Source organism: Oncorhynchus clarkii, chromosome 7 (assembly GCF_045791955.1).
Source record: "Oncorhynchus clarkii lewisi isolate Uvic-CL-2024 chromosome 7, UVic_Ocla_1.0, whole genome shotgun sequence".
Classification (NCBI taxonomy): domain Eukaryota; kingdom Metazoa; phylum Chordata; class Actinopteri; order Salmoniformes; family Salmonidae; genus Oncorhynchus; species Oncorhynchus clarkii.
In genome coordinates this window covers 11,344,444-11,368,324 of record NC_092153.1, presented here as the reverse complement: position 1 = coordinate 11,368,324, position 23,881 = coordinate 11,344,444, and the positions used below count along the sequence as shown (strand labels likewise).

The window sequence follows — 23,881 nt, the reverse complement described above, 5'->3', positions numbered from 1 at the left end:
ACATTTTCCAGCAGCCACGTCATCAATATGCACGTCATCATCCAATCTGAAGCCCTCTTTTCAGGGATGCAAACTGCTGAGGGCACAAAAAGGTAACACTTTTTGTTGTTGCACTGAGACATGCAAAACAATCCTTGCTAGGGGGAAATGCAGGTTAACTAATTAAACAACAAAAGAACATGATCAGTCTGTCTTTAAAATAAAAAGTGGTTAATGTGAACCTAAATGTAAGGAATGTAATCCAATATTATTTGTTGCCTAGACTTTACTGCAAATGACACTAGAAGTGTATTACATTATATTGCAGTTAGCCATGACAGCCTTTATAATAGAATGCTTGTGACCACACACATCTACATCTAAATATTGCACATGGGAAAAAAACCAATGTAGAAATAGAATGACACAAACAGGCATTCTATTTTTGCTCTAATAGAGCGGCCAGTCTAGTAGACAATCAAGTGCACAAGGCTACATTTGTACAAAAATGACGTTCACTGAGTAAAACATGTAATATTCCCCCCTCACTCACACTAAAGTTTTACTGTCAAATACAAAACAACTAAAGCATCATCTTTGGGCTACACTGCACGTTATTACATGGTACACTTTCTGCCTGTGGACATCTGTTCTACAATGTGCCAGCAGGGCATGATACCCTTCGTGGACATAATTGATCTCTTTCAGACAGAGAGTACACCTGGCATACCTCTTTTATCCACTGCAAGGAGTCATATACCAGTTAATAATATAGCGAATTGGTTAGGTTACTAACGTTAGCTCATCTGATGTAACGTTATCTAGCTGGCTATCGGACTTCATTAGGCAGAACATTTTCAAAACAAACTCAATTATTTGATCAGTTAAGTTGGCTAATGTTGCTTGACATTTTTCTGGCTAGCTAACGGTGAATTCGATCCAGCTACCACAGCAAGATATTTAATAATGCTTACAATTCTTGATCCACCCCACTTTCTCCCTTACCTCAAAAACTTTTCAAAACGCCAGTTGATTTTCGGTTGCAGCTCATGAAGTACGCTTCCTCACCTTCTCACCCCGTCTCCGTGGTCAAACCTCTCACCTACCTCTTCGTTATGGTTCAGGGATGCGCTACTGTAACTGGCAAACTGCCTTTGCACCCTACTGCTGTCTTTCCAGAGCGCGGGCTGATTCTCTAACCAGCAAATTGATAGTCTCTTCTCTCTTCAGTCGCGTGCTGCGCTGCATTCTGTTGTGTGAATGATTGGCCGAGCCTTGGATACAGCCAGTAGTGATCCAAAGCACCCCCCCCCCCCCCCTCTCATCAGATCTACACAAATCACGTAGGTCACCTATTTTGGCGTATTTCGCTGAGAGGAAACTAGTTTGCATCCCTGTGTCACTCTCCACCCCTCATGACAGACTGGACACACACAGTTGTAACATGTGGCAGGAGAGATGCTCACAGGGAGAAACTAAACTGTAAAAGACGGTGACTTACTTGATCATCTGGAAGAGCTTGTGGTCGGACACCTTGATGTTGCGGGCCATGTTCCAGGAGAGGTGCACCATGGGTACATGGGACTTGACGCTCTGGAGCTTGTTCCACTCGTAACGCTCCACGGCCAGCTTGTACTGGTGGGCTGTGGATGTTGTGAAATTAATTACAACACTTTACAGGTCTAGAAACAGCTGACAAACTGATCCTGGAGTCAACTATCACTTTAAAAGATAATATCCATGTATTAAATTGTATTCATTTGTGTTTTTACAGTAACTGAAGGAGCAAGCAAAAGCTGCATCGGAGGCTTACCACTGAGGGGTCCTACGTTCCAGGCAATGTTGTTGCACCAGCCGATGGCCTGGACCCAGTGGACGGTGCCCGTGTTGAGCCACACCAGGTCCCCCGGCCGCTGGATGAACCGGTAGACAGGCACATCTGCCTCATACAGGTCCTCCAGGTTGGGCCACCACGAACCCATCAGGAAGTTGATGTTGTTTCTGATGGAGAGCGAGGGGGAGTAAAAGAGCGAGGGGGAGTAAAGAGCGAGGGGAGTAAAGAGCGAGGGGAGTAAAGAGCGAGGGGAGTAAAGAGCGAGGGGGAATAAAGAGCGAGGGGGAATAAAAGAGTGAGGGGGAGGAAAAGAGCGAGGGGGGTATTTATTTTCAGTATTTTCTCATTTCTGTAAGAGATGTGGAATTAGGACTTGTATTAAAGACCATCTAATTTCAGTCTTTTCTGTCTCCTGGGCCATTCCTTTGTCTGTATTTAAAATCAGAAATGTTTTGTTGTGGAAGGCCAGAGAGAAGAGATGGGTTAGTTAGATCTCCCTTGTTTCATTAATGCCCTCATTCCTGGATTCAATACAGCTCCTCTCCTTCCACTCAATATCTCCCTGAATCACTCCTTTTTCATTCAGACAGTTTGCTCTTCGTGTTCAAAGCGAGCCACAAAAGAAGCCGACCCTCACCTTGACACCCCATCTGATGTCGTTCCATCTTCTGTATATTTATCCTTTTCTCTGCTGTTCTCGCAGACCCCCCCTCACCCCTCCATTTCTCATTCACTGACAACATCACTATTGTATAATGTATTATCACTAGCCTCTATGGTTGTTAGGTCCTTACTTTTCACAGAAGTTGCTCATCACTCCCCAGTAGGGTTCTGGCACAGCAAACCACTCACAGTCCCCAGGGCCGATATTGATGTTGACAGAGCAGAAGTTATTGTGTTCCTGATGACCTGGACCACAGAGATAAAGCAAGACCGAGTTAGAACTGTATTATGTCATTTTTTGGGCGACCCCCCCCCAAAAAACACAAAGAAATGTTATTTATAGATCTGTCATTCTCATTGAAGGCAAGTCTAGAACACGCTAGATCTGTTATGTGAGAAATTTCCATGCTTCCCATTCTGAACTTTAGTTTTTGCCTCTTACTTTCGGTTTTGTACACCAGTTTTATAACAGCTGAAAATAAAATATTCTTGGTTATGGAAAATATATTTCACAGCGGTTTAATGATGCTCTACACCGTACTTGCTTGTCTTGGCACAAAGTGAATTAGGCAAACTATTAGAATTTCAACCAGGAAATGGTAGAGGGATTTCTGCATAGTGCATCTTTAACAGTCTGTCTTTGTAACTCATAAGTATCAATATAAAAAAGCACTAGAAACTGCAACAGCTTGTCCTATAAAATTGTATCGCTGTACCGTGCCCTTGCCTAATATGTACAGTGTGTGTGTGCATCTACCTGGTATCCTGCTGCCGGGGACCTTCATGTAGAGCTGGACAGTGTTCATGCCCAGGATGGTGTGTCCTACGTGGCTGAGCAGATTGCCAGCAGACACCACCCTGGCGAACGCAGGCAGCTTACTCAGCTCCTGCAGCTGTAGCTTCCACCTGGGGGACGAGGAGAAAGGGGGGGTGTTCAGAGGAAGCAATGGGGTTTAGAAATATTTTGCAACGTGTGACCAATACCATGTCTGACCACACAAGCACGTACTTTCTTTCGTCCGACACGTCGATGTTGGTCCCAAATTTGATGTGCTTTAGGGGACCCCTCCTTTTGCGTGCCACACTGAACACAGCAGGAAGAAATGATGATTAGAAAAGGTTGAAAGGTTGTGAATCTATCAGTGAGAAATCCTGACAGGTGTGTGTTGCTCACCTCTCTGCTGATGCTGGCTCAGCGTCTGAGGGCTCCTTCAACGCCTTCTTCTCATTCTCCTCCTGAGAGTAAAGAGGATCCCATTCAAAAAGACACCGAGCATTGGGAAACAGGTGTGTGTGTGTCAGGGTTTCCGTTTCCGGATATTGCCACCCCCCCTTAAAAGAAAAGCCGATAAATAAAACCGTCGCCGGCCAAAATAAATCCTATTACAAAATATTGCCATTTATTTTGATGGAAATACATTTTTACCGTCATGCTTATCAGTTTGTAGATTATTTGAATAATTTAGTGGAATTAAATTGTAGTGTTTATTTTTGTTAGTTGTTGGATAAATAAGATACACGATGGCTATCACATGCACAGAGACTATTTTGAGTGAGATTTCCTCAGCTGGTTGTTTATTTTCATTTCAATAATAAAGTTGTTTCTCAAAACCACTGTCACGTGGTTAATTAAAAATCGGAAATTAAATGATACAAATCTAAAAGTGAAGTCAACTAAGGCGAGACCACCAGCCTGCCATATGGACACTTATACCCCGTGATCCATTGGCAGCTAAAGAAATGACTGCATGGAACTCAGCCTATAGACCAATACAACAGTAGGCGTCCATTGCTCTTTCACACCGATTGGTGATTATCGAGGGGAAGATTGTCGGAAAGATTGATCAAAATCGCTTACTGCAAGGAACTACAGTATAGTTTTAATATATTATCATTCACAGTGGATGTTAAAAAAACGGCAGCAGGACAGGTGTCTTTTTTTTTTTTTACCTTTATTTAACTAGGCAAGTCAGTTAAGAACAAATTCTTATTTACAATGACGGCCTGGGAACAGTGGGTTAACTGCCTGTTCAGGGGCAGAACGACAGATTTGTACCTTGTCAGCTCGGGGGTTTGAACTCGCAACCTTCCGGTTACTAGTCCAACGCTCTAACCACTAGGCTACACTGTCGCCCCGTCTATGTATCCTCAGGAGCGCACTCCCTCAACATTATCAGGACAGAAACCAGACATGCTCACATGGAGGACTCCAAACAAAACAGAATTGAAAATATTTACAAATATCGTAATTGGTTACGAAATAAACCAAAACTCGTTTCTCACAAGTGTAGCAGGTTGTGAACTCTGCAAACAATGTTCCCACTCTTGAGAATGGTAAATGACTCATTAATACAAGCTAGGGCTGGGCTACATGACGATATATATCGAGTGACAATAGAAAAACGTCTATCGTTTCATATTGTGCTCTATCGTTTATTTCGTTTTGTCGCAAATCACTCTTTACAGCAAATTTGCAACACAAACAAACATGGAAGAGAGTGAACGTGACACAGAGCAGAGACAGGGAGCTCGTACATGGAAGAGAGTGAATGTGACACAGAGCAGAGACAGGGAGCTCGTACATGGAAGAGAGTGAATGTGACACAGAGCAGAGACAGGGAGCTCGTACATGGAAGAGAGTGAATGTGACACAGAGCAGAGACAGGGAGCTCATACCAAAGAGGGTCAACGTTGGTCGCATGGACGTGGTTTGGGTATGAAAAGTCTGACACCGACCAGAAAACCATCCAACGCAAAATATGCCGCAGGACGGTCCCGACAACAGGCTCAAACACCACTAACCTCCTTTACCATGTGAAACAGGCTGGTCCCGACAACAGGCTCAAACACCACTAACCTCCTTTACCATGTGAAACAGGCTGGTCCCAACAACAGGCTCAAACACCACTAACCTCCTTTACCATGTGAAACAGGCCGGTCCCGACAACAGGCTCAAACACCACTAACCTCCTTTACCATGTGAAACAGGCTGGTCCCAACAACAGGCTCAAACACCACTAACCTCCTTTACCATGTGAAACAGGCTGGTCCCAACAACAGGCTCAAACACCACTAACCTCCTTTACCATGTGAAACAGGCTGGTCCCAACAACAGGCTCAAACACCACTAACCTCCTTTACCATGTGAAACAGGCTGGTCCCAACAACAGGCTCAAACACCACTAACCTCCTTTACCATGTGAAACAGGCCGGTCCCGACAACAGGCTCAAACACCACTAACCTCCTTTACCATGTGAAACAGGCCGGTCCCGACAACAGGCTCAAAAACCACTAACCTCCTTTACCATGTGAAACAGGCCGGTCCCGACAACAGGCTCAAACACCACTAACCTCCTTTACCATGTGAAACAGGCTGGTCCCAACAACAGGCTCAAACACCACTAACCTCCTTTACCCTGTGAAACAGGCTGGTCCCAACAACAGGCTCAAACACCACTAACCTCCTTTACCATGTGAAACAGGCTGGTCCCGACAACAGGCTCAAACACCACTAACCTCCTTTACCATGTGAAACAGGCTGGTCCCAACAACAGGCTCAAACACCACTAACCTCCTTTACCATGTGAAACAGGCTGGTCCCAACAACAGGCTCAAACACCACTAACCTCCTTTACCATGTGAAACAGGCCGGTCCCGACAACAGGCTCAAACACCACTAACCTCCTTTACCATGTGAAACAGGCCGGTCCCAACAACAGGCTCAAACACCACTAACCTCCTTTACCATGTGAAACAGGCCGGTCCCGACAACAGGCTCAAACACCACTAACCTCCTTTACCATGTGAAACAGGCTGGTCCCGACAACAGGCTCAAACACCACTAACCTCCTTTACCATGTGAAACAGGCCGGTCCCGACAACAGGCTCAAACACCACTAACCTCCTTTACCATGTGAAACAGGCCGGTCCCGACAACAGGCTCAAACACCACTAACCTCCTTTACCATGTGAAACAGGCCGGTCCCAACAACAGGCTCAAACACCACTAACCTCCTTTACCATGTGAAACAGGCTGGTCCCGACAACAGGCTCAAACACCACTAACCTCCTTTACCATGTGAAACAGGCTGGTCCCGACAACAGGCTCAAACACCACTAACCTCCTTTACCATGTGAAACAGGCCGGTCCCAACAACAGGCTCAAACACCACTAACCTCCTTTACCATGTGAAACAGGCTGGTCCCGACAACAGGCTCAAACACCACTAACCTCCTTTACCATGTGAAACAGGCTGGTCCCAACAACAGGCTCAAACACCACTAACCTCCTTTACCATGTGAAACAGGCCGGTCCCAACAACAGGCTCAAACACCACTAACCTCCTTTACCATGTGAAACAGGCCGGTCCCAACAACAGGCTCAAACACCACTAACCTCCTTTACCATGTGAAACAGGCCGGTCCCAACAACAGGCTCAAACACCACTAACCTCTTACCACCTACGCAAGAATCATGTGAAACAGTACGGAGAGAGTCTACAGATAAGACCCAAAAAACTATTTCTAAATTGAATTTACAGAAAATGTGCTATATCGTGATGTGTATTGTTATCAGGATATGACATTTTGGCCATATCGTCTAGCCCTAATACAGCCCTAATACAAATGACAGGGATTAACGGTACATTTACTACTGGTGATGGAATATCACTGCAGGGAATACCAAGACTGTGCACAGCTGTCATCAAGGCAAAGGATGGTTACTTTAATTAAAATATTTGAGATTCTTCTAACACTTTTTTGGTTACTACATGAATCCATGTGTGTTATTTCATAGTTTTGATGTCTTCACTACTATTCTACAATGTCAAAAACTGTCAAATTAAAACCCTTGAATGCTGTTGCCAAACTTTGACTGGTACTGTATGTAATGGGGAATTGATAAAAAAAGAAAAATTCACACAATGAAACAATGAATGCATAAGATTTGGCAGGAAACAGCCGAGTCATTCTGGAGAGCGACTCGCCTCTATCTTCGCCACACACCCCTCCCCTTCTTCTTGTCTAAACATTTAAAATTATACTCAACACACATTATCTTCATATTTGAGATGTTTTTCTACTGACAGCCACTCATTGCCACGGGCGTTGCCCACATTACAGGCTTCCCGAATAGGCATAGGCCTAGAAGCTTGTGATTTGAAACTATCAGATATTTTTGTCAAAATAAGCTAATGATAGCCTCCCGGGTGGCACAGTGGTTAAGGGTGCTGTACTGCAGCCCCAGCTGTGCCACCGAGAGACTCTGGGTTCGCGCCCAGGCTCTGTCGTAACCGGCCGCGACCGAGAGGTCCATGGGGCGACGCACAATTGGCCTAGTGTCGTCCGGGTTAGGGAGGGCTTGGCCGGTAGGGATATCCTTGTGTCATCGCGCACCAGCGACTCCTGTGGCGGGCCGGGAGCAGTGCGCGCTAACCAAGGTTGCCAGGTGCACTCCGACACATTGGTGCAGCTGGCTTCCGGGTTGGATGCGCGCTGTGTTAAGAAGCAGTGCGGCTTGGTTGGGTTGTGGATGCATGACTTTCAACCTTCGTCTCTCCCGAGCCCATACGGGAGTTGTAGCGATGAGACAAGATAGTAGCTACTAACAATTGGATACCATGAAATTGGGGAGAAAAAAGGGGTAAAATAAATTTTAAAAAATTACAAAAATAAGCTAATGATCCTTGATCCCTCTGTGGCCAAGTCATGCTTTCTGGTGAAGTATTTTGAATGATTACAGACATTTTATTACATGTATTTCTCTGTTGGACCCACCACTATGCCATCTATCTACTGTTCTATTGGTTTTCAGATCAACTTTCTTTAGGTGTCCAGAAGCCAAGGCACCATCCTAGTCATAACCCATCCTAGTTGTTGCCTCTAGATTCCCCCTCTTTCTAAGTTTCTAACAGACTTTCATCGGTCACGTATGGAACTTCTACCAGGTGACCTGTGTTTCCCAACTGCTACCAGGTGACCTGTGTTTCCCAACTGCTACCAGGTGACCTGTGTTTCCCAACTGCTACCAGGTGACCTTTGTTTCCCAACAAATTGGATTTTGGCAAATGTTTGAGAATTATGTTTTATTGTCTGCTTCATTACAGGAGTTGCCTGTTCTGTTAAGCTGCATTACCATAATCTACATGTGATTTCTGTCATTCTGAGCACGGTGGGTGGATGCCTTACTGGACTACGCACCCAATGCATATGGATCCGGTCAATTTAAATCTTTCCATTCACGTTCTCCAGCGCCACATTTTCCTAACGGAAACCCTGGGTGGGTGTGTGTGTATGTATGCATCTCCCTCTACTAACCCGTAGTGACTCCTGGAAGGAGGCAGCCTGGTACTGGGCATATTTGGCGATGGTGGTGTGAGCTCGGCCGCTCTCGCAGCGCCACATCTTCTTGGTACCACTCAGGTCCCAGTTCTCGTCAGCGGGCTGAGACAGCTGGGTACGACACTCAACCAGATGGTCTGGGTTAGCCTCCACTAGGGTCTTAGTAGAGAACAGACCCAGGTCTGAGAGAGGGGGAAAGAGGTAGGAGATGGTTATGAAAAAGAGAGCGAGAGAAAGAGTGAACAAGGGGTAGAAGCGGGCACTCACTCAAAGGGCCTGGAAACCTGCTAATGCTCAAGCTGCATTGGTGCTTGCATAAGTGCAACATCAAAGTTAATGGTCGGCACCAAGGACTCCTTCATGGGGCATTTCTCAATTGAATTGGTTCAACTCCTGCGTCCTCTCTCGCCTCCTTTTGAAAAGGGTCAAAGGTAATTGAGGAGAGGCGGCAAAGAGAGGGGAGGGTTTTAAAGCTCTTCGAAGGAATCAGGTAGGATACTTATAACCATTTACTTATTTTATTTTTACTAGGCAAGTCAGTTAAGAACACATTTTTATTTACAATAAAGGCCTACCCCCAGCCAAACCCTAACCCGCTGGGCCCTACGGGACTCCCAATCACGGCCCGTCGTGATCAGTCTGGAATCGAACCAGGTTCTGTAGTGACTCCTCTAGCACTGAGAAGCAGTGCCTTAGACTGCTGCGCCACTCGGGAGCAGCAGTTGATGAAAGATGGCTATTGAGGTTGCTGGACTCATCCGTTCACCTACTAACAAATGAACATCTCCTCCACCACTTATCGGTTTCAAGGTCACTGGGGAGAGAGGGTGGTGGAAGGACTTTTACCCAAATGAGAAAAGGCAAAACCGGGTATTGTAATGACAGTCCTAACCAGCAGGTGGCAGTATAAATGGTAGACTCACCCAGTTTGAGTGCCCCGGCCAGCCCTCTGATGACGGTGACAGGGTTGGAGGGGTTTGTGCAGAACTGGTGCAGCGGAGGGAAGAAGGCATCCCTCTTATTCTCCAGCTGGGGATCAAATACACAATAACATTTTTAAAAAGGACATTCAATATTATTTCAATTGAAAATATATATCTCACGTCTTCAAAACACCACCTTTGAATGTTGAGTGTATATACATTTGCAAGATTCGCATCAGAATCACATTGACTAAAACATTCCCCTTTCCTTATTATTATACTATGACGAGAAGTCTTTCTTCCATACTCACATAGATGCTTGGTGTGGGGGGGTTGAGTTTGTCTTTGGGCAGGACTGGGGAGGGAGGAGGGGGCAGGCGAGGAGGGGGACACTTATCCAGCAGTATACTGCTGCTAGACAAACCGTTCTTCCCCAGGTTTCTGAAAGAGAGAAAAAGAGGGAAAGGAGAGACAAAGAGAGAGACAGACAAAGAGAGAAAAAGGTACAAACAAGATTAGCCTCTTGATTTTACAGTATAATCTCTGCTCTGACAGTTCCCTCTACCAACAAATGAAATACTACAATGCAATACTCTTCCCAAAAGAGGGAGACCATCTACAGCCCAATAAGAACTGGTACAGGGTCCCCCCAGTCTAACCTGCAGGCCTTGAGCACATCAGTGGAGGAGGGGTAGATGGACACGGAGGAAGAGGATGATGGGGGGGTGCGGGCATGGGGTGGCGTGGGTCTGCGACACGTGGCAGGAGGGTCCGCTTTCAACGGGCTCTGGGAGTCCTCGGAGATGCCCCCCTTGCCGTTGCCATTGACGACGGTGGCGGGTCCGGCTGATGATAATGTTGCGGTGGTGGTGGAGGGGCTGTTGAGGCCGTGCGGGCCCGTCGACTGGCCGGGCTCGGTGGATTTGGGCGAGGGGGTTGCGGTGGACATTGCAGAGATGGGGGAGGAAGCGGCCGAGGAGACGGCCGGGTGGATGTTGTTGATCTTCTTGTGGGGGGCGGAGGTGGTGGGGTCGCCCCCCTTAGGATTGTCTGAGCTGTGGTGAGGGGACTGGTTGCTCGTCCCGCCGTCTCCCGCCGCCGACTGTACGTGATTGGATAAGCTTTCCGCCGCGGCAGTGCTATTGGCCGTTGTCGTCTCCCCAGGCCCCTTTGTTGCCGTGGCTGCGGGGCCGTTGCCGAGGGCCGTGCTCTCTTTGGTAGCAGGGGTGCCGGGTGCTCCACCTGAGGTAGCAGAGTGATGGGGAGAAGGGGGGGACGGGAGGTGGTTGAGAGCCTGTTGCCGCGGCGACGGGGCAGCGGAATGTCCAACCTGATTGTGGGGCGTCTGTGGGTGCGAGAGGGGGTGGGTTGACCCCCCAGAGGAGGAGAGAGACCCATCCCCATTAGGACCCGCCCAATGTGGAACGGAACCCTTCTGAAGCCCCTGTAGAGAGAGGGGAGCAGGGAGGGAACCCCACTGTTAAATCAGAATAAGGACTATAGCTAAACAACATATAGTAGGTCTGGTTCTCTCCTCACTAAGGAACATCTGAGATAACTAAGCAAGAATTAGCACAGAAAAGAATAGCAGTTCACTCAGAGCCTATATGAGCTTTAAATAGACCTGAATAGAGTGAACAGGTAGAGTCCTACCTGAGTGGAGTTTAGGTGCAGGGCCCGGCGCGCTGTGTCCTGTGATTGGGTGCTTGTGCAGGTGTGAGGTAGTAGTGCGCCGGGCTGCAGGTAAGGCACGTCTCCGTTGGGTCCTGTGGCTGCCACCGGGTCATCATCATTATTATTATTGCCCACAGAAAGTGTGTCAGAGTGTCCGTGTGGTGTCCCGCCTGCCAGAGGCCCGTTGGCCAGTGGTTGAGGGGGGCAGGGGGGCCGCAACGAGCCCTGAGGGGCCAGGTGGGGCCGGGAGAGGGGCAGGCTAGAGTGAGGGGGGGGAAGAGAGTTGGTAACTGAGGGGCCGTTGGGGAGGGACGGACGCAGCTGTCCAGATGCATTCTGTCTCATCTGTAGAACAACATAATCACAACATCAGGGTTTAGTCTAATTAACAACAGCACTTTCAGTGGATTAACATGAATTAGTCAATATATTACTCTACATTAGAATAATTAGAAGGGACATACAGTATACTGCTTGCAGGCCATCAGGTAAACATCTGGGGGTAATAAGTGTGTGTGTGTGTGTACCTGCTGCTGGTGCTGCTGCATTAGGTTGAGTTGTGCCTCCAGCTGCTCCAGCATCTGCAGCTGTAGGGGCTTCAGACTGGCCCGGTTACTCCTCAACTGGTCCAGGAGCTGGGAGCACCGAGGATGTACAGATTAGTGTGTGTATGTGTAGAGACGGAATCAGCAGGGGGACGCAGGGTGTGTAAAGTGTGTGTTTACCTGTAGTTTCTGTGGTGACAGGTACCAGTTGGGGACTGGCTGCTGTGCCGAGTTACTAGCCCAGGAATCTGGCTGGCTCTGCAAAAGGAGCGTTTGAGAGTTAGGAGTGAGAGATTCCTTATCTTCAGCCAACCTAAAATATTTAAATGGATGCAAGTGGTATTGTAACATACTGCTCACACGATTTCCTATGCTACCTGATGTCTGTTCCACAAAAACACATCAGACCTCCATCTGAATATAGTGTAATATACCTTGGCTGGGCTGGAGGCCCTCCTCCTCTTGGCAGGGCTGGACTGGTCCTCCCCCTGGCCCATAGGGCCCACGTGTGGGGGCAGAGCCTGGCCCGATCCCCCTCCCTCCGAGCTGTGCTGGGGCTTACACGCCTACAGAGAGGGAGGGAAGGAGAAGGAGGAGGGAGAGTGAAGGGGTTGCAAGGGAGGGCAGTGAAGGGTGTTGAAAACATGATAGAAGGTAAAGCAGTGAGGTAAAGTGCACAGAAAGACAGGAGGGATGCAGGAGAAGAGAGAAAGGGACAGGAAGGGGTAGATCACAGGCAGACAGGAGGGATGCAGGAGAAGAGAGAAAGGGACAGGAAGGGGTAGATCACAGGCAGACAGGAGGGATGCAGGAGAAGAGAGAAAGGGACAGGAAGGGGTAGATCACAGGCAGACAGGAGGGATGCAGGAGAAGAGAGAAAGGGACAGGAAGGGGTAGATCACAGAAACACAGGAGGGATGCAGGAGAAGAGAGAAAGGGACAGGAAGGGGTAGATCACAGAAACACAGGAGGGATGCAGGAGAAGAGAGAAAGGGACAGGAAGGGGTAGATCACAGAAACACAGGAGGGATGCAGGAGAAGAGAGAAAGGGACAGGAAGGGGTAGATCACAGAAACACAGGAGGGATGCAGGAGAAGAGAGAAAGGAACAGGAAGGGGTAGATCACAGAAACACAGGAGGGATGCAGGAGAAGAGAGAAAGGGACAGGAAGGGGTAGATCACAGAAACACAGGAGGGATGCAGGAGAAGAGAGAAAGGGACAGGAAGGGGTAGATCACAGAAACACAGGAGGGATGCAGGAGAAGAGAGAAAGGAACAGGAAGGGGTAGATCACAGAAACACAGGAGGGATGCAGGAGAAGAGAGAAATGAACAGGAAGGGGTAGATCACAGAAACACAGGAGGGATGCAGGAGAAGAGAGAAATGAACAGGAAGGGGTAGATCACAGAAACACAGGAGGGATGCAGGAGAAGAGAGAAAGGGACAGGAAGGGGTAGATCACAGGCAGAGATGGAGGGATAAAAGGAAAGCAAGAGAAGAGGGTCGCAGGGAAAATTAAAGGGCAGGTAGTAAGGAGCAGAACGCAACGTGAAGGATGGAGAGGAAGTGACAGAATAAAGGGATAGGCAGTTAGAGAGGGAGAACAAAAGCAGGAGGGTGATGTTGGGACTTCAAAACACATACATATTTCTTCCCTGAAGTCGACCGGTAGAGTGGAATTTCTCATCACAAACTGTCAACCCTTCCACGTTGACAGAGTCTCATCGCCAACAAAGACGCTTGGCCATACAAAGGCTTTGCCTGCTCATACCACAACGCTAAGCCCTTGGCAGATGCAGCTCTTAAAACTAAATCATCAAAACATTCAAAAAGACAACTCCAGGTGTGAATTGTCATCCTCCATTCCACATGAAAATGGATTGGTTGAAAACATGGGTTGTGGTCATAATCAGAACACCTGAAACCATGTCAACCTGTTTTTTTTATGAATACAAGTGAAAGAAAACAACCCTCTCCCGTCTCCTCCCCAAAACAAACATCTGAAGACGGCTTCAGTTTGTATAGTCTGATGCTGAGAATTATACTCAACGAACACACACACACAGGAACTAATGTTGTCTATAATGAAAGTGAATGAATGGTACTGCAACACTAGGGGGCATCGCTAGGTTTCAGAGGCAGCAAGGCACCTGATGACCTCAGGATGAATGATAGGAAGAATGTGAACCTGGAACTATTCTACTGAGACACAACCTCACCAATCACAACGACAATCAACTGACGTCTTGCCGCTATTCAACAATTGTTTCAGTGTGGAATAGCAAGTTGTTTTTTTTAGTCTGGTAAAAAATACATGAGTATTTACATTTTTTTTGTATTTTTATATTGTGTAAATACACTGGATGTCACAATTAAAATGTATTATTTTTGAATGGAGAAATTAAATTAAACCAATTTAAATTAACCAAATTGATCTTTGAGCTGTGAAGCCATGATAACAGATACTGATAGACAGTGGGTAGTGAGGTTGGCCTGTGGCTGTGTCAGGGAGATTGGGGAAGAGAGGAGGGGATTGGGATGGGCAACACCTCCCTTGATCCTGTCAGTCATAACAAAAGCCCTAAGCAGTCATAACAAGAAATTGTGGCAAATCACGTCATAACATTTGCATGTCATGTCTCAAGCCACAGTATGACTAGATCGCTTCCTTAACAAGCTGCACCTAAAAACCACACCAGGTACAGCTATATGAATGACTTACCAGGGGTTTTTCCAGTCACTGTAACTTTTCCAGATTGTGAGCATAACTTGGTTAAATTGGTTCTTATGACTGCTCTAGGGCATCGGTTACTCCACAGGAAGACTCATGGAGAAGCTCCAGGTGATGTGTTGCCCGTTGGCGGTGGTGTGTGTAGAGGGTTGTGTGTGTGGGGGTGTGGGGGGAGTGGTCTATCTGGTCTCACCTGCGGTGCAGTGTTCAGGCCACCCTGCCTGGAGGTTAGCTCTGCTGGGATTGGTAGACTCCAGGCCTCATCAATAAGAGGAAGCATTTTACTTTTACTCTGTAGACTAGTGACCTGGGGGTTACTCAACTGAGCCTATGGAATGGAAAACGTGTGAAAACAACATTTTAATGACTTAAAATGATCTTGCGATCAAAATGTTATTGTCTTGTTACGGTCGCTCTCACGTAGCCGGTTAGCTACTAGCTTGGCCTATCAGTGGCCCCATCTGTTACTGAGGATGGAATACCGGTATGTTTGCCCGTTATGGTCTTTAGTAGAGTGGTCAACCAAACAGGGAAGTTGGGGGTCATATGTGCACTTTGAATGAATTTACACAACACAATCATTAAAACAAATGTTGTCTTAATGCCAGGGAATTATGCTCAAATTACTGGTGACTGGAGAATGTTCCCTCATTCATACATACAGATGAATGCGGGGTAATGTTTTTACATCAAAATGGACAAGACATGGGGTATGGGACTGGAGGAGCCTGGTTCCACTGTGAACACACAGATTTGCCTTCTGGTATTCAGAAAATGGTTTCCACAATCTGTAGTTCAGAATAGTCAAGTTTGAGTAGCCCAGCAGCTCAGATCATAGGTCTCTCCAGCAGTGGGATTCAAAGTGGGTCTTCAGACCGCTCCCACCCAGTCCAATCAACTCTTAGCCCCTGAACACCCATTTTAGTTCTGAAAGGATGGGAGCAAACATGGTGGTCACTCATCCTAGTCAACAAGAGGGCTAGATTAAACCATTCCCACTTTGCTGACACCTGTCCAAATTCTTTCAGATCTCCAACAGGTGAAAAAAAGAAGCACCCAACCAGTGGTCAATGAACTCAGGAGCATCCCCTCCCCTAACCATCTTAGCGGTAGGGAGCTAGGGGTTGATTTGGGACTGAACACCTCCCTCCCGAGTCTCTCCCCCTCTCCTCACCTGCAGGCATTTGATGCGTTGTGTGAGCGCAGTGGCGTTGGAGCAGGCCTTGCTGCGCATGGCGTTGATGTAGCACTTTATGGCGTCATGCGGCTGGCTGCAGGACTCGTAGAGTGTGCCCAGGTCCATCCAGGCAGCGGCGTGGCCGTGGTCCAGCTGCACTGCACAGATGTACGCCTGCAGAGCATCCATGGGCTGGTTCTGTTGCTGGTACAGAACACTAATGAAGAGAGGAAATGATTGAGGAGAGGGGCACAGGGAGAAAAAGGGATGGGGAGAGGGTTGAATATTGAAAAAGAGGCAGAGAAAGAGGGGTGGAGAGGTTAAATATAGAAAAAGAGGGGTAGAGGGTTAAATACATAAAAAGAGTAGAGGACACAGTGTTAAGGGGTGGAAAAGGTTAAAGAGAGGAGTGGAAAGGGTGACAGACAGAATGACAAAGGAGGGAGAGATATGGGATGGTGAGAGAGAGAGGAGTGGGAAGGGTGACAGAAAGAATGACAAAGGAGGGAGAGATATGGGATGGTGAGAGAGAGAGAGGAGTGGAAAGGGTGACAGAAAGAATGACAAAGGAGGGAGAGATATGGGATGGTGAGAGAGAGAGGAGTGGGAAGGGTGACAGACAGAATGACAAAGGAGGGAGAGATATGGGATGGTGAGAGAGAGAGGAGTGGGAAGGGTGACAGACAGAATGACAAAGGAGGGAGAGATATGGGATGGTGAGAGAGAGAGGAGTGGGAAGGGTGACAGACAGAATGACAAAGGAGGGAGAGATATGGGATGGTGAGAGAGAGAGGAGTGGGAAGGGTGACAGACAGAATGACAAAGGAGGGAGAGATATGGGATGGTGAGAGAGAGAGGAGTGGGAAGGGTGACAGACAGAATGACAAAGGAGGGAGAGATATGGGATGGTGAGAGAGAGAGAGGAGTGGAAAGGGTGACAGAAAGAATGACAAAGGAGGGAGAGATATGGGATGGTGAGAGAGAGAGAGGAGTGGAAAGGGTGACAGAAAGAATGACAAAGGAGGGAGAGATATGGGATGGTGAGAGAGAGAGGAGTGGGAAGGGTGACAGACAGAATGACAAAGGAGGGAGAGATATGGGATGGTGAGAGAGAGAGGAGTGGGAAGGGTGACAGACAGAATGACAAAGGAGGGAGAGATATGGGATGGTGAGAGAGAGAGAGGAGTGGAAAGGGTGACAGAAAGAATGACAAAGGAGGGAGAGATATGGGATGGTGAGAGAGAGAGGAGTGGGAAGGGTGACAGACAGAATGACAAAGGAGGGAGAGATATGGGATGGTGAGAGAGAGAGGAGTGGAAAGGGTGACAGACAGAATGACAAAGGAGGGAGAGATATGGGATGGTGAGAGAGAGAGGAGTGGAAAGGGTGACAGACAGAATGACAAAGGAGGGAGAGATATGGGATGGTGAGAGAGAGAGGAGTGGGAAGGGTGACAGACAGAATGACAAAGGAGGGAGAGATATGGGATGGTGAGAGAGAGAGAGGAGTGGGAAGGGTGACAGACAGAATGACAAAGGAGGGAGAGATATGGGATGGTGAGAGAGAGAGGAGTGGGAAGGGTGACAGAAAGAATGACAAAGGAGGGAGAGATATGGGATGGTGAGAGAGAGAGGAGTGGGAAGGGTGACAGACAGAATGACAAAGGAGGGAGAGATATGGGATGGTGAGAGAGAGAGGAGTGGAAAGGGTGACAGACAGAATGACAAAGGAGGGAGAGATATGGGATGGTGAGAGAGAGAGGAGTGGAAAGGGTGACAGACAGAATGACAAAGGAGGGAGAGATATGGGATGGTGAGAGAGAGAGGAGTGGGAAGGGTGACAGAAAGAATGACAAAGGAGGGAGAGATATGGGATGGTGAGAGAGAGAGGAGTGGAAAGGGTGACAGACAGAATGACAAAGGAGGGAGAGATATGGGATGGTGAGAGAGAGAGGAGTGGAAAGGGTGACAGACAGAATGACAAAGGAGGGAGAGATATGGGATGGTGAGAGAGAGAGGAGTGGGAAGGGTGACAGACAGAATGACAAAGGAGGGAGAGATATGGGATGGTGAGAGAGAGAGGAGTGGGAAGGGTGACAGACAGAATGACAAAGGAGGGAGAGATATGGGATGGTGAGAGAGAGAGGAGTGGGAAGGGTGACAGACAGAATGACAAAGGAGGGAGAGATATGAGATGGTGAGAGAGAGAGGAGTGGGAAGGGTGACAGACAGAATGACAAAGGAGGGAGAGATATGGGATGGTGAGAGAGAGAGGAGTGGGAAGGGTGACAGACAGAATGACAAAGGAGGGAGAGATATGGGATGGTGAGAGAGAGAGAGGAGTGGAAAGGGTGACAGAAAGAATGACAAAGGAGGGAGAGATATGGGATGGTGAGAGAGAGAGAGGAGTGGAAAGGGTGACAGAAAGAATGACAAAGGAGGGAGAGATATGGGATGGTGAGAGAGAGAGGAGTGGGAAGGGTGACAGACAGAATGACAAAGGAGGGAGAGATATGGGATGGTGAGAGAGAGAGGAGTGGGAAGGGTGACAGACAGAATGACAAAGGAGGGAGAGATATGGGATGGTGAGAGAGAGAGAGGAGTGGAAAGGGTGACAGAAAGAATGACAAAGGAGGGAGAGATATGGGATGGTGAGAGAGAGAGGAGTGGGAAGGGTGACAGACAGAATGACAAAGGAGGGAGAGATATGGGATGGTGAGAGAGAGAGGAGTGGAAAGGGTGACAGACAGAATGACAAAGGAGGGAGAGATATGGGATGGTGAGAGAGAGAGGAGTGGAAAGGGTGACAGACAGAATGACAAAGGAGGGAGAGATATGGGATGGTGAGAGAGAGAGGAGTGGGAAGGGTGACAGACAGAATGACAAAGGAGGGAGAGATATGGGATGGTGAGAGAGAGAGAGGAGTGGGAAGGGTGACAGACAGAATGACAAAGGAGGGAGACATATGGGATGGTGAGAGAGAGAGGAGTGGGAAGGGTGACAGAAAGAATGACAAAGGAGGGAGAGATATGGGATGGTGAGAGAGAGAGGAGTGGGAAGGGTGACAGACAGAATGACAAAGGAGGGAGAGATATGGGATGGTGAGAGAGAGAGGAGTGGAAAGGGTGACAGACAGAATGACAAAGGAGGGAGAGATATGGGATGGTGAGAGAGAGAGGAGTGGTAAGGGTGACAGACAGAATGACAAAGGAGGGAGAGATATGGGATGGTGAGAGAGAGAGGAGTGGGAAGGGTGACAGAAAGAATGACAAAGGAGGGAGAGATATGGGATGGTGAGAGAGAGAGGAGTGGAAAGGGTGACAGACAGAATGACAAAGGAGGGAGAGATATGGGATGGTGAGAGAGAGAGGAGTGGAAAGGGTGACAGACAGAATGACAAAGGAGGGAGAGATATGGGATGGTGAGAGAGAGAGGAGTGGGAAGGGTGACAGACAGAATGACAAAGGAGGGAGAGATATGGGATGGTGAGAGAGAGAGGAGTGGAAAGGGTGACAGACAGAATGACAAAGGAGGGAGAGATATGGGATGGTGAGAGAGAGAGGAGTGGGAAGGGTGACAGACAGAATGACAAAGGAGGGAGAGATATGGGATGGTGAGAGAGAGAGGAGTGGGAAGGGTGACAGACAGAATGACAAAGGAGGGAGAGATATGGGATGGTGAGAGAGAGAGGAGTGGGAAGGGTGACAGACAGAATGACAAAGGAGGGAGAGATATGGGATGGTGAGAGAGAGAGGAGTGGGAAGGGTGACAGACAGAATGACAAAGGAGGGAGAGATATGGGATGGTGAGAGAGAGAGGAGTGGGAAGGGTGACAGACAGAATGACAAAGGAGGGAGAGATATGGGATGGTGAGAGAGAGAGGAGTGGGAAGGGTGACAGACAGAATGACAAAGGAGGGAGAGATATGGGATGGTGAGAGAGAGAGGAGTGGGAAGGGTGACAGACAGAATGACAAAGGAGGGAGAGATATGGGATGGTGAGAGAGAGAGGAGTGGGAAGGGTGACAGACAGAATGACAAAGGAGGGAGAGATATGGGATGGTGAGAGAGAGAGGAGTGGGAAGGGTGACAGACAGAATGACAAAGGAGGGAGAGATATGGGATGGTGAGAGAGAGAGGAGTGGGAAGGGTGACAGACAGAATGACAAAGGAGGGAGAGATATGGGAGAGTGATAGAGCAAAACAAAGACGGATCGAGAGAGAGAGCAGACGTACGGTCTAATGCCTACCCTATTGAACACCAAGTGTCTGCACTGGCTTCTGATTTGTCTATGGACTGCCTGTAGGAGACGAACGCATCCTGGACCTTGCCAATACTGGAGTAGCACCTGCCCAGGAAGTACCAGGACTGTCCCGAGTTGGGGTCTGCCTCCAGTGATTTCTGCAGACACTGGATGGCATAGCTGTCCTTGTTGGCTCGGTCTCCTAGCTGCTCCACCGTGTGGTGCATCCAGCCTAGTAGAGGGGGAGGGGAGAACACAGAACAATAGGTCAACATTTCCATCACTAGCCATTATCCCATCCATCCATTTATTCAGTGCCAGACCCAGTCTTTCTTTTCATCGGCTGTGTGTGGTCTTACCTAGCTGCTGCAGGGTAGTGGCCTTCACCTGTGCTGGGAGATTATCTGTCTGCAGAAGGGTCTCGTACGCCTCCTTGGCAGCCCGGTATCTCTTCTGCAGAAAACGGGAGAACGAGAGCGAGGGAAGGAGAAAGAGAGAGGGGAAAAAGGAGGGTGAGAATAACAAATGACGTGCCATATTTGACAGATTAAGCAGTGTCCCTAGCCTGCACCGAGACATTTTACTCCCAACAGACTGCTGGATGTAATGACTCTGCTGCAGCAACGTCCTACTGACACAGCAGAACACTGACTGACCCACAGCTCTGCACTCCTGTGGTGCTACTGCAGTCAGTCAGCCAACATGGTCCGATTCTTAAGAGCTGCTGCTTAAGCCAAAGCAGTGTGAAAGACGAATCACACGGGCATACGAGATAGGGACTCCTGTTACCATGGCAACCACACGGAACTGGCCGAGAGGGAAACCCATCCATTTTATATGATGCGTGGTTATTTGATCACAACACAAGGCTCTCTCAGATCAATTAGCCTAGCTGATAAAACGCTAGCTAGCATAGAATAGTTGTATAGTTAATATTTTAGGGCAAGTGTAACTTATTCTTGAACAGCGTTGTTGAATACTTACTGAAACGGGAAGCACGTAGCTACTGTACAAACACAATTCAATGAGATAAGAGGAAAAGGACAAGGCTTACCTGAATCTCATACAAATGGGCGATGTGGAACTGAACTGAGGAAGAGAAAGACAAAAAAAAAATACAAATTGTTGGCTACTTCAGAAAATAACTCCAACATTCAGCATCAAAATTCTGGTCAAAATGGAACGACTCCAGTAAAATAGAAATGATTGCAGTTAATCCACTGTGTTGAACAGATGAGCTGCTAGGCTGTCTCCGGTGGCAGCAGGTTGACTTGTCTGTAGAGCAGTACTGTGTGTCTCTGAGCAGAGTGAATGAGCCCAACCAGACTGATACACAGAGGTGAGACTGCCCTTGATGTGTGAGAAAGACCGAGAGAGGATGTGTGTGTGTAACAGAGATAGAAAGGACGCGTGTGAGAGAGAGAAAGAGAGGGAGGATGTGTGTGTTTGTCCCTGTGCCTGATTGGAAACACTCCAGCGGGACGGGAATTGGGGGTCTCCTAGGTAACAGGTTCCAGGCGATAGGAGCCAGTAGAGGGGGAGAAAGCCAAATGAAATAACAATAATATCATGCAGTGTAATGTTTTCGGTGTGCTAGATATAAACCCTACCATGCCACCTCATTTCACTCTGATCAAATACATTGTTACAGTTGTTGGGTTAGCTACAGTGCCTTCTGAAAGTATTCACACCCCTTGACTTTTTCCACATTTTGTTGCATTACAGCCCAAATTTAAAATAGATTAAATTGAGATGCGTTGTCACTGGCCTACACGTCACATGGCAACAGGTAGCCTAGTGGTTAGAGCGTTGGACTAGGAACCGAAAGGTTGCAAGATCGAATCCCTGAGCTGACAAGGTAAAAATCTGTCGTTCCGCCCCTGAATAAAGCAGTTAACCCACTGTTCCTAGACCGTCATTGAAAATAAGAATTTGTTCTTAACTGACTTGCCTAGTTAAAAGGTAAAAAAAAAAAAATCAGTTTCAACAAATTCATTTTAAAAAATGGCACTTGATTTTTTTATTGCCTGAATTTTTTTTTCTCCCACCTTTATTTAACCAGGTAGGCTAGTTGAGAACAAGTTCTCATTTACAACTGCAACATGGCCAAGATAAAGCATAGCAGTGTGAACAGACGACAGAGTTATTATGAGGCAACTTAGCAATTAGGATTCGTTATCAGTAGGGATGCACGATATATCAGTGAACATATCGGAATCGGATGATATTAGCTAAAAATGTCAACGTCGGTATCGGCCCGATGTCTAGTTTAACACCGATGTGCAAAACCGATGTCAACGCTGACGTGCATACCTATATAATGTAGGTAGATGACGTAATGACGCCAAGTAACATTTTGCACAACACAGCATTCCTAACCTAGCCCACCATGTCTGCTGTGTGGATCGAGCAGTCATTTGAAAGAGAAAGAATATTTCAGCGAGACAACTCAAGGTGAAATCCATTAACGCCAAGATAATGGAATTCATTGCCCAAAGCTAACGTTATAAGCAGCCAGCTAGAATAATCTGGCTTTTGAAGCTCGACCAGATCGGTTTGTGTTGTTAAGCTAGCCACAATAAGGATTAGGCACAATAGCGTAATTTGCAGTTTGCCTTCAAAATAAAAGTACCTATTTGAAAGTGATGTTGAAGGTTAAAAATTGGTGGAATCATGACATTTATACTAGATAATGTTAAACAAGGTTGGAATGTGAAGCAATGAAATGCATTATCAGTCTACTCTGACACCCACAGAACACAACTGTGAAGAGTTTACGCAAACATTGGCGTTGTAGCTCTTATCGCGGGACTGTGACTGTGAAATCACCTCCCCAGTCAGCCTATTGTGTGTATTGACATACATATTGCACTGTACAGCTTTACCTAAGGATTGAGGATCAATTAAATGGTATATCAGTCTATTCAATACCAAAGATATTTCTTCCCAACGTCCTCCTCAGAGTTATCAGACTCCAAAACATTCACGCAGTAGTGTTTTTCCTCAGGAATAGTGTTCAATACACATAAGTTGACAATAAATGTGGCTCAACTCATAGTTGTTTCAGAGTCCCGCAATAAGAGCTAATGTTCTCTGGGTGTCACTGAGTACAGTGATACCCCATCTCATTGATCCACAATCCATAGGTAAGGCTGTACAGTGAAATAAGTATGCACCCAATGCAATTCTAAAGTATAATACATCCAGTGTGATTTAAAAATCAACAAGTTGATTTTATATAACATTCAAACCTCATTTAGCATGATCTATTAAATTATAGCATAATTCCACTATTTGTATTCATTTGCATCACTGTCAATGACATGCTTCTAACCGCAAAGTCCACTATTGTGGCTAATCCTTATTGTGGCTAGCTTCACATAGATGCGTTCGACCACCATTAATCAAATAAGAACTGTCTTATAAATTATGGTTATTTTAGATGACACCTAGATATATAGTTAGCTAGCTAACTACAGCTACTGAAACAGATTTGGGGAAGAACATTGTTGGCATCCATGAGCTAGCTAGCTTTTCTACTTTTAAACTCAGACAAAACAGAGATGCTTGTTCTAGGTCCCAAGAAACAAAAGAGATCTTCTGTTGAATCTGACAATTAATCTTGATGGTTGTACAGTCGTCTCAAATAAAACTGAAGGACCTCGGCGTTACGCTGGACCCTGATCTCTCTTTTGACGAACATATCAAGACTGTTTCAAGGACAGATTTTTTTCCATCTACGTAACATTGCAAAAAATCTGACGTTTTCT

At 47.1% G+C, this 23,881-nt stretch overlaps 1 protein-coding gene across 2 annotated transcripts in view; it reads right to left on the bottom strand.

Moving 5' to 3' along the window:
- LOC139412864 (lysine-specific demethylase 6A-like) overlaps nucleotides 1–23,881 on the bottom strand; it is a 55,944-nt gene that overhangs the window by 6,594 nt on the left and 25,469 nt on the right. Inside the window, exons 8-26 of one of the 2 annotated variants that reach the window (XM_071159645.1) lie at nucleotides 21,166–21,200; nucleotides 20,471–20,564; nucleotides 20,118–20,343; nucleotides 15,867–16,086; nucleotides 14,886–15,020; nucleotides 12,396–12,527; nucleotides 12,142–12,219; nucleotides 11,944–12,051; nucleotides 11,396–11,761; nucleotides 10,402–11,186; nucleotides 10,054–10,183; nucleotides 9,743–9,848; nucleotides 8,796–9,001; nucleotides 3,651–3,712; nucleotides 3,486–3,560; nucleotides 3,234–3,382; nucleotides 2,608–2,722; nucleotides 1,793–1,980; nucleotides 1,481–1,622 (exon numbers count right to left, since the gene is read on the bottom strand). In XM_071159645.1, the coding sequence (XP_071015746.1) occupies nucleotides 1,481–1,622; nucleotides 1,793–1,980; nucleotides 2,608–2,722; nucleotides 3,234–3,382; nucleotides 3,486–3,560; nucleotides 3,651–3,712; nucleotides 8,796–9,001; nucleotides 9,743–9,848; nucleotides 10,054–10,183; nucleotides 10,402–11,186; nucleotides 11,396–11,761; nucleotides 11,944–12,051; nucleotides 12,142–12,219; nucleotides 12,396–12,527; nucleotides 14,886–15,020; nucleotides 15,867–16,086; nucleotides 20,118–20,343; nucleotides 20,471–20,564; nucleotides 21,166–21,200 (3,352 nt within the window). The remainder of the gene's footprint in view (nucleotides 1–1,480; nucleotides 1,623–1,792; nucleotides 1,981–2,607; nucleotides 2,723–3,233; nucleotides 3,383–3,485; nucleotides 3,561–3,650; nucleotides 3,713–8,795; nucleotides 9,002–9,742; nucleotides 9,849–10,053; nucleotides 10,184–10,401; nucleotides 11,187–11,395; nucleotides 11,762–11,943; nucleotides 12,052–12,141; nucleotides 12,220–12,395; nucleotides 12,528–14,885; nucleotides 15,021–15,866; nucleotides 16,087–20,117; nucleotides 20,344–20,470; nucleotides 20,565–21,165; nucleotides 21,201–23,881) is intronic. The other variant, XM_071159646.1, reaches the window with a different exon arrangement.